The sequence below is a fragment of the Rana temporaria genome, chromosome 4, assembly GCF_905171775.1.
Source record: "Rana temporaria chromosome 4, aRanTem1.1, whole genome shotgun sequence".
NCBI classification, from domain to species: domain Eukaryota; kingdom Metazoa; phylum Chordata; class Amphibia; order Anura; family Ranidae; genus Rana; species Rana temporaria.
The window spans coordinates 238,102,778-238,113,441 of NC_053492.1; the positions used below are offsets into that span (position 1 = coordinate 238,102,778).

A 10,664-nucleotide genomic window follows, 5' to 3' on the forward strand; every position below is an offset into this window, starting at 1 on the left:
GCAACTCAGCTGGAGTTCGGCTCCGTCCTGCGCATGTGCGGGCACTTCAGAACATTGGGAATTCAATTGTCACACTACTATATATATATATTATATATACATAAGATATATCCTAATTATAATAAACATAATTGCGATACTCAACTATAATATAGAAAGAGTTTAATTGCGATACTCAACTATAATATAGAAAGAGCTTGAACTTCAGGGAAATAAAGTATGTAGAGTTGTAGACAATATAGAATTCAGATCCAATGTAGAAAAGATGCAATGAGATCAGATAGCAGAGAGTGCTGTAATTGTGATCTGATCAGTGTCAGTTGTAGTGAAGGAGGAGGAGGGGGGCAGCTCTCTCCCAGCCATCTGCCCCAGCACGTGTCCTCCTGATCCCCATGTGTGTACATTGACACCTGGCCATGTGTACTCTCTGGCTGCACTGACACCTCGGTGTCTCCCCCTGCACGAGGGGGCGTGGCCTCCTAGCCAGGATATAATGACAGGAGCTGGGACACTATACAGACACAGCATTGGAGGAGAAGGAATACACTCAGACAGGATCACAATGGAATCTCATCAGAGGAGAGCCCAGCACACTTCTCATGCTGCCAGGTCTGTCCTACACCCTATTGTTATACTGTATAGACTGAAATGCATGGACAGTTCAGCTACTTTGATTATTATTGTGTATAGAGACATCAGTGTGATGTAGAAGTATTTGTTATGTGATGATGTTGTGTAACCCATAACACCAATAGTTAGCATTCAGCTGTCATTGCACAATTAGAAAAAAAATCTAACAAAAATGCTATGATTTGTACAGCTTTAGTTCTTTTTTTTTTGTAAAATTGTATTTAAAATGACTGTTAAGTGTCTACAATAGCTGTGTGTTGTGTTCCCTTGTTAGGGTCACCACACACACTACAATCTGATTGTGTAATCTCAGTTAGATCTACCAACACCCAGGTAGTGCCTGATCAAATATAAATAGACAGGATATTTTAGGTGGATCTTAGTACATTTTAGTTTTAGTAGATCTAAGGCACCTTTCACACAGGGTGGATCTGTTGGACGGACTCCGCTAGCTCAGTGGGAGATTGCTCCGTTGATCTCTGCTGAGCAGGCGGGTGACAGGTCTGTGTCTGCTCACTGTGCAGGGATGGACCTGTCAGAGCCCTGCTGTTCTCTATGGGGAGATCAGGCGGTCCGTTTTCATCCAATTCAAGCCGCTGGACGGTTGGTGAACATACCGCCATCCGTGCGTTTTGAGTGGATCTTGTCGGAACAGATGGCAAGCGGCTGTCAGTGGACACATATCTGCTGACATCCGCCTGCCAATAGAAGTTAATGGGTGCCCTGCTTGGATCTGCCTGAAAAACAGACAGGCGGATCGGAGCGGGCCGATCGCGTGAAAGGGGCCTAAAGCTAATTGCAAGATTGTACCGTCAAATTGTAACATTTGTAAATATTACAATATGAGTATGCAGTCTTTGTAAAATCAGCTTTAGCTTTTCTACACATATGTATTTTCAGGGGTTGCCTAATCTATCCGATCAATTTGTATCCAATCAGGCAGGCCCTTGTACTACACAGTTGTTGGTGGATTTAAATGAGATTGCATAACTAGATTGTAGCGTGTGTGACAAGCTTTATGTCTGTGAGCTGCTTATAGGAAATTGAATGTGTGATTAATAAAGGAGCTGCCATTTCTAATCCACTTTTGAAAATGTATGTTGCCTGGCTGTTTCTGGCCTCAGTACTTTGACCTGAAAACCAGAGCAAAGTAAGGGTACCTATTCAGCATTCTTGTTCTGAATTAGTGACTTGGAAAATACTAAAATCTACATCACAGCCAGGGAAGTAGTATGTTCAGAAGTTAGGATCAGCAATAGTAACCTCTGTATTTCCCCTTAAAGCGGGGGTTCACCCTACACCCTAAAAAAAAAATGTTTTTTGTCTACCATGCCATCAGCATACTAGCGTGAGCTACAGTATGCCTTTATTTTATTTTTTTTAGCTGTACTCACAGTTTAATCCGTTAGTTACGTTTCAGACTCCCGCGGGGAGTAGGCGTTCCTATGAAGAGGGGAACATGATTCACAGCCGGCTATGGCGCGTCACGCTTCCCGAAAATAGCCGAAATAGGACTTGGCTCTTCACGGCGCCTGCGCAGTCAGCTCCTAGTCTGTGCGCAGGCGTCGTATAGCGCCGTGAAGAGCCGAGTCCTACTCCGGCTATTTTCGGGAAGCGTGACGCGCCATAGCCGGCCGTCAATCATGTTCCCCTCTTCATAGGAATGCCTACTCCCCGCGGGGAGTCTGAAATGAAACTAATCGATTAAACTGTGAGTACAGCGCAAAAAATAAAGGCATACTGTAGCTCACGCTAGTATGCTGAATGGCATGGTAGAAAGTTGTATTTTAGGGTGAACCCCCACTTTAAAGCTGAACTTTACTCATAACAACCTGATAAAAAATGATGTTCTTTAGGAAGGAACATACATTCCACATAATTATGCCACCAAAATTAGTTTGTGCTGTAAATTTCCCCCAGCACTGCCCCTGATTCTTCTTGCTGGAGGCTTCCATTTTGCTGAAGCCCAGAACCCCTGAACAGCAGTAAATCATAAAGTGAAACTAAACCCATTAATTTATTTGTTTTAAAAAATGGTTACATTCCTGGAATGCTGGGATTGCTAACTGTCACATTTGCTTGTGTACTCAACCAAACTGTCACACCATCAAATGGCTGGAGTTCTAACTGATCACATGTGCAGCACCATGGCAGTTACAGATCATACAGAAGCATCTTCCTTGGTTGTAAAGGATAGGAGGGTTTAATTCCACTTTAGGGCAGATCGGCTTCTACAAACTGGGCAGGGCCTAAAAATGGGAGAGCAACTGAGCATGTGCAGATCTGTTATTAAACAGAATAGGCACTTATTTTTTATGTTTTACATAGCTTTGCCTGCAAGTGGTCAGCCTGAAGGGATCTTGCAGGACCTGATTTTCTCACCCTGCTGCCAGACCAGTCACGTTGTGCATGTTATTTTCCTGTAATATCCTGTAGACATCCAATAGCCCAGAGACTGCTGCCGGGCACTGCTATCTTAGATGTGATGTCAGCAGACCTTGAGCTGTCGCCTAAATCTACACTATTCCCTTTCCCTTCTCCCCCAGCAGCTACATTAAAAGTACATGTAAACAATCCATTCAGTCTGGGTTCACACTGGTGCGCTGTGCAAGATCGCATGTGATTCGCACTGCACATCACAAACTATGTCTGTGCGATGCGATTTCATCTATACAGATTGCATGGCTGATTTTGCATCACATTTGGACCAAACTCGTACAGGACCCTTTTTTTGGTCCGCACCAGAATCGGATTGCATGGGTGTTAACACCTATGCAATCCGATTCTTGTCCAAACTGTCAGTTCGTTCTGCGATATGGGAACTGAAGTGGGGATGTCATTAACATTGTATTGACACTCCCAACAGTTCACATATGGCAGTGTGAAGTGTCCTGTCACATTTTCTAACAAATTGAAAGGGACATTTAAGCATGTGAAAGATTTTCTGTGCCTTTACCTGCAATTTTTAAGAAGTCCCTTTAAGAAGTACTTAATCTGCTTGCTGTCTTCTGTATGTGGTCACACTAAGAGCCCTTTGTGTATTTTCCAGGTGTGAGAGGATGTGGAGACCCTGGTATGAAACCCCTGTGACCTCAACGCCTGCCCAGCAAACCTCTAACAATATACCGCAGGTAACTACCCAAAAAAGTGGTGCTCCTATGTATTATTGTATTAAAGAGGTTTGTAATGGCAATATCTCTGAGGCCTCTATACAGACCATATCATTATCAGTGCTTTTACCTTTTGTTTTAGTTTATAGAATTGCTTATTTCTTGCTTCTAACACAATTATACAGCCTTAAAGTGGAACTAGCTTCAGTGGCGTCACTAGGGTTGGTGTCACCTGGTGCGGTAAAACAGGGTGTCACACACACACACCCTCTCCCCCTATCAGACTTTTTCCTGTCTAGCCTACCACAGTGCCCTGCAGGAGGAGCCTAGTTTCGGCCCGGTAGCGCACAGTCGTGGTGCTCACCCCAAACTGTCTCCTGTAAGTGATGGTGGCTCTGTACGCTGTCATGGATGGAGGTGACACCAACGTGCTTGGATATCCCTTCCTACTTGATGCGGTCCGCACCCCCATAGCGACGGCACTGACTAAACTTGTCTTTGCTTCAATGGTCCCATCCCTCAATGGCCCTGGCATCCTCCTGCTGTGTGCCAGTCTTCCTTCATCTTCATTGGCTGCTGCAAGGTGATGTCACTCTGGGCCAGTGGTGTAAATTGAGCTGCACATGCACAGCTCAGTTTACATTCCAGAGAAGACAAAAAGCAGTCAGCTAGGTACATTTTATTACAGAAGCGCCATTGCATCTCTCTTCTGCAATACAAGCCCCATTGTGTACTTAAAAGTGGGGCATGCCTGTAGACAGTGTGCCTGCTTGCTGTTTGTGACAGCGGAACTTTAGTTCCACTTTAAGCTGGCCATACACTGTGAAAATGTCAGCATGTTCTTGATAAAGCAGTTAAAATTAGCTGTGCAGGTGCCTGTTTTGGCCCCCTCCCTGACAAAGTAACAATTTCCCATTGAAGTATAAAAAAGTAAAATTGGCAGCAAAAGCATTAAAGAGGAACTGCATTCTGCTCACTTAATTTGTTATAAAAAAAATCTTTTCCATTCTGAAGCTTCCCTCCAACCACTTTGCATAATATATATATATATATATATATATATATATATATATATATATATATATATATATATATATATATATATATTGTGATTCTGTACTTGCCAAATATGCTGCAGAAATATCCCTCCACTGAGTCTGGCTGCAACTGTGGGCAGCTGAATCTGCGGCCTGTTCACTTCCTGTATTTACACAGACACAGAGGCACACCTCCAGCTCCGCAGCTTTTATTGGCCCTTTTATGACTACCCCCCACCCCCTTCCTGGCAAACTCTCACAAGAGTGAGAGAGAGGCTGTGCATGATGTCATAAGCCTAGGCTTTTTACCAGAAAAGAAACAGGAAGTGGTCTCTTTAAGGTATTTACTTCTCCCTTACTATGTGCAGATTTATCATTCTCAATTTTCATTGTAAACAATTTGTTTTTGTAAATAATAATATTTTATTTACTATGTTATGGGTCACTCCTTTATTTCCTTGTGATCTAAGAATTGTTATCTTATATTTTAGTCACACAGTTCAAATCAGGGAGCCATCACTGAAAAAGCAAAACTGCCAGCTTTTCAGCATCCTGTTAAGTAAGTACATGCATTTATAAGTGACAGTTGTTTTATCAAATTGGGGCAACCTTCAAACTGATTTAAATGATAACACAAATACGTAACATATAAAGTATGGTTAGCTTTAAAGTGTTACTAAAGGCAAAACAATATTTTTCATTTTGGATAGAGTAAGGGAGGGTTATAGCCCATTGGGGAGATTTCCTTTCACTTCCTGTAACATAGCCAACACTGGAAGTGAGATGAAATTCCTCCAAAGTGAGGGAATCCCAGTGTGTCGCCAAGGTTGCCAGAACTCTCCATTGGAAGATTTCCCTTTCTGTTAGTGTTTTGATGTCAACCCAAAATTTGGGATTTTCTTTTACTTTCACGTTTGATTATAATAGTAAACAAGACAAATAGGGTGAATCACAGACTTCAGTAAAAAACCTAATCTGTGTTCTAATTCCTCTCCACTTCATCCACAACAACAACAAAAAAATGTTGCCTTTAGTTGCTTTAAGAAATATTCAGTACTTCCTGGTATGGCTAAGCACACAACTCTTTTTCCTTGCGCAGTGTTGCCTTGTGGAACATTTTTAGAATCAAGCTATTTCACATGGGAGCAGGTCTGTAGCCCTCTGTAAGGTTTGAGTCAATTTACAGTGGGAGTTTACTGAACAATTTGGGGGGGGGGGGGGCAGTAAGACGAATAGGACAGCATAATTATGTATATACACTATATTACCTAAAGTATTGGGACACCTGCGTTTACACGCACATGAACTTTAATGGCATCCCAGTCTTAGTTCGTAGTGTTCAATATTGAGTTGGCCCACCCTGTGCAGCTATAACAACTTTAAGTCTTCTGGGAAGGCTGTCCACAAGGTTTAGGAGTGCGGCCTCGGGTTTCTCGGCAAAAAACAGCAAGAAAACTGCTTCTTGCCAAAATTCCCGTTCGTGTGTACGAGGCATTCAGGTTTCTCTTCTGGAAATCTGGCCAGAATCTCAACGAGAAAAAAAAGAGAACCTGCTCTCTTTTTTTTCTCGTTAAGATTCTTGTCGGCCTGTTTCCCGACGAGAAACCCAAGAGTGTGTATACTTACCTGTCGCTGTGGAAACCCGCGCATGCTTGAAATAACTTCAACGCATGCGCAGTATCTTCCACGGCATAGGTAGGGTGAAGCAAGATGGCGGCGACGGCATCAAATGTGACGAGCGCATGCTCGTCATACGCGATGACGTCACCGCATTCTTTCCTTTCAAGAGAACCGCGGTTCTTTTGAAATGAAAGTCAGTACACTCCGGCGGCAAGAGTTTCTTGCTAAGAGTCTCGTGAGGGACGGATTTTTCCTGACGAGATTCTCGGACGTGTGTATGAGGCCTGTGTCTATGCCGCAGGGATCCTCAAACTACGGCCCTCCAGCTGCTGTAGAACTACACATCCCATGAGGCATTGTAACACACTGACATTCAAAGACATGACTAGGCATGATGGGAATTGTAGTTCCTAAACATCTGGAGGGCCGCAGTTTGAAGACCCATGGTCTATGGCAATGTTTGACCATTCTTCCCTAAAGACACGGGTGAGCGCATTTGGGGTGGAGAAACCAGCAAGGACCCAAATTTCAACCAGGCTTCCTTAAAATCTGGTTGCTTTGGATTGATGCACTTTCCACTAATTTGTTAATAAATGTGTTACAATATATATTTAATTATGATGATATTAGTTCCCGAATGTTCTTTCCCTTTTTCATATACAGGCTATATAACATTTTTTCTGTATGTCTTACCTTCCAGGTTGTTCTGGCCCAAGTCAAAGTGTTATGATTTTCTGTACCAGGAGGCAGAGGAACTGCTGAAGAACTTCCCAGTTCAGGCTACCATCTCCTTGTATGAAGAATCAGACAGCAGCAGCGAGGATGAAGAATTTGATAATTAAACCTATTCAATTTATAATGTTATAAGCTACAGGATATTGTAATCAGGGATGCAGTTCTGGTCCTTGCAGGCCATTATACTTCAAGTCTCAGGGCAGATGTATGTCTATGCATTGTGGCGCTTTACTACAATGCACAACAATTACATGTGTCAACACTTTGTTTCATTTATGCTAAAGCTGCATCACATGGTAACACACCATAGTGCAGGGATAAGCAATTAGCGGACCTCCAGCTGTTGCCAAACTACAAGTCCCATCATGCCTCTGCCTCTGGGTGTCATGCTTGATGCTGTCAGTCTCGCTATGCCTCATGGGACTTGTAGTTTGGCAACAGCTGGAGGTCCGCTAATTGCAGATCCCTGCCATAGTGCATAGTTCAAACATATTGTGACCTGTTCAATAACTGGGATGTTGTGTGTCAGAAGCGCATTGATTTCAATGGACTGCCACAATGCTACTCATAAGGAACGTTAACACACGTGCATTAACACACTCCGCAAGTGTTAATGGGCCCCTAATGAAGTACCTGAGTAATGTAAATAGTAAACAATGTAAATAGTTTTGGGAGCGTATAAAAACCAAGATGATACTATACAGAGGATGGTGGACGTAGGTTTAAAGGAGAACGCCAAGCATCAACCTTATGTAAGCAGTGAATCACTATCCATAAACACTTGTAGCAGTGCTAAATCAGAAAGTCCACTCAGTTTTCCATAAATGCAAATTTCAAGACAGAATTATGGCCAATGCCATTGTGGACTTATTTTGAAAGGTGCACACTTTAGGGTTGTGATATCTATCTTCCCTTCATTACCATGTGAATCACTGACCTAAAAAAAAAAAGCATGTTGAGATGTTAAGACACCTGATGTGTGTGTTCTTCCTCTGGGTCAGTGATGGCTTGAGTAGTAAAGGAAGAATGAGCCTTTAATCGTAGTATTATAAAATGCACTGCATCTACAGTAGATTCCATGAAGTAACCATATCTACCTCAGCATGAGTTTGTATTTGACGGTTGAGTGATCTGTGCTATGCATTTTCCTTCCCATTTCTCTCTCTCTCTTTGTGAGAGACAACAAAGGGGGTGATTGGGAATACCAAAATCCACAAATCTTAACAACAACTCTCCAGATTACTGGCACCAAGGGGATTTCAATTAGTGGGATGGTCTGTTATGTAACAGTTAGACCAGCAAGAGATACAGATGCCCGGGGCATGTAAACTCTGTCGCCTATTTCCTTTTTAAGGCCTAATTATCACATTTGACAGTATATGTTTTAAGCAGAGTTTGACAGCTAATGTCCTGAGGGCTACGACATATGCATACTTTTATTTCTATTTTCAAGTTATTAATGATGGATGAATCTATAAAACAGATACTCTGAGGCCTCGTACACACGACAGAGATTCTCGGCAGAATTCACCGAGAAACTCGGTCAAAACCCGGATTCTGCCGAGAATCTCTGTCGTCTGTACAGTTTTGGCTCGATGGAGCCGCCGAGGAACTCGACGAGAAAATAGAGAACATGTTCTCTATTTTCTCGTTGTCCTCGTTCTTCTATGGGAGAAGCCGGCCCGCCGAGCTCCTCGGCGGCTTCATCCCAAAACTCGACGAGGAACTCGACGTGCCAAGCACGTCGAGTTCCTCTGTCGTGTGTACGGGGCCTGACAGTTGCCATGATACCTGGTCAAGGCCATCATTATTTGACCGCAACACTGCCCGAAAGCTGTCTCATTTTTGCATTGTTTTACTTTCCACTCATTAAGTCATGAGATTACTACTATAAAAGAAATCTGATTAAATACATCTCCATAAACTCTTTGTAATATACCAAGACTCTTTGCTGTCCTTTACTGAAATAATAGCCTCCTATTTATTCTGTGTTATTGCAAAAATGATGGATGTTTATTTTAGTAAATATCTGATCTATGAATGTCACAAATGCTGTCATCCTGTATTACGATGGATCCATGTGTGGCGGCTATGCCATCTAAGCACATATGCCTGAATTATAGACCTCTACTAATGTCTTAAAACAGACAGTGGTGGGAAAACAAATGTACATTGATTGTAATATAATGTTCTATGAGTTGTTGGAATAGTCTTCTCCCACTGCTGGAACATAGAAGTCTTCCACTGTAGAACTATGCCGACATGTGTAGATGCCAACACAATCTATGCAGCTGATCGTCAGCAAGCACTTTCTGCCTTGAATGTAAATATATATATATATACGTATTTATTTAATTTGTACTTTTTCTATGTTGTAAGATATTATTTATAATAAAATATTAAATGGTTAAGTCTACTTGTTATCTTTAAGAAAAGTATAATAACGTAGGTAGTAAAAGAAAAAACAAAAACAAGTTTGCCCATGTGCCACCAGAAAAAAACTGCATAGTCTCATGGTTTAAACTCCATTAGCACAACCTGTTGGGCAAGGCCCCAAATGGAGTTGCACAAGCACTGCTTTAGGGCCATGCCATGACACCAGGAGGGGACTGGGCAGGGAGGGGGGAAGCAGGCATAGCCCCCCCCCCTCCAGGCCAGTACTAATAAGATACTATATGTTGAACTGGTGTCTCTGTGTGGAGAAGACATGGATCTGAGTGGTTGCCATATTTATTTGTATTTCTGCACACCAGAGGACTTCAGGTGCTGTTTCAACTGTATTAGGCTTCTGGTGTTTCCATTTTTGGGGAGGATTAAAATAACAAACGTATCTATACTTACCTGCTCTGTGCAATGCTTTTGTACAGAGCAGTCCGATCCTCCTCTTCTGGGTCCCCTCTTTGATGCTCCAAGCCCCTCCTATTCATCAGATGCCCCCACAGAAAGCTGCGTTCCATGCGTGCTATCTCCCGAGTCCCGATGCTAGGTCCATTGACACATACAGCCTCCTGCTGCTATTAATCTGTGAAAAAAGGGAAAAAGTGCGCTTACCAATAAAATTAAATACGAATAGTGAACAAGCTGCTAACTCAAAAATGTTATACTAACATAAAATCTTATACAAAAAAATGTGGAGTAGCGCTTACAACAATAATAATTGAAGGCCTCCAAATGACAAAAGGCTGTTGTGAAAATGTCAATCAAGATACTGTAGTACATGTGAATAAAGTCAATTAGTCAAACGATCAATAGTCCAAGTGAAAAACAAAAATAGGAGCGTGACGCCCCAGGCGATAAATAGGATCTGGCTCCAATGTGGATAAATGCAACTTGCTGACCCTTACCACAAACGAAGGTCCCAACGGACCTAGTCAAGCTGGAATCGCTGAGTGTATTGAAGAAAGGACTAGTCTGTGTAGAAGGTCCCTCCCGAGGTCATAAATCCATAATTAAAGTAACCAGAAAAAAAAGAAAACTCATATAGTGTAAATCTGTGTTGAAATATACACCTAAGTGTATCACCCTGTGACTG

At 42.3% G+C, this 10,664-nt stretch overlaps 1 protein-coding gene across 1 annotated transcript; it reads left to right on the forward strand.

The window, feature by feature from the left end:
- The first annotated feature begins 363 nt into the window (after nucleotides 1-363).
- On the forward strand, nucleotides 364-7,445 carry LOC120935365 (protein ripply2.1-like). Its single transcript, XM_040347485.1, has 4 exons — nucleotides 364-609; nucleotides 3,680-3,761; nucleotides 5,269-5,336; nucleotides 7,098-7,445. The coding sequence occupies exons 1-4, from the start codon at nucleotides 494-496 to the stop codon at nucleotides 7,237-7,239; spliced, it is 408 nt and encodes a 135-aa protein (XP_040203419.1). The 5' UTR covers nucleotides 364-493; the 3' UTR covers nucleotides 7,240-7,445.
- The last annotated feature ends 3,219 nt before the right edge of the window (nucleotides 7,446-10,664 follow it).

What these genes read in the sequence shown, in the direction of transcription:
- LOC120935365 (XM_040347485.1), top strand. Translation starts at nt 494, where the DNA reads ATGACAGGAGCTGGGACACTATACAGACACAGCATTGGAGGAGAAGGA. An exon ending in CACACTTCTCATGCTGCCAG is followed by an intron (nt 610 to 3,679) that starts GTCTGTCCTACA and finishes TGTATTTTCCAG; the next exon opens with GTGTGAGAGGATGTGGAGAC. An exon ending in GCTTTTCAGCATCCTGTTAA is followed by an intron (nt 5,337 to 7,097) that starts GTAAGTACATGC and finishes CTTACCTTCCAG; the next exon opens with GTTGTTCTGGCCCAAGTCAA.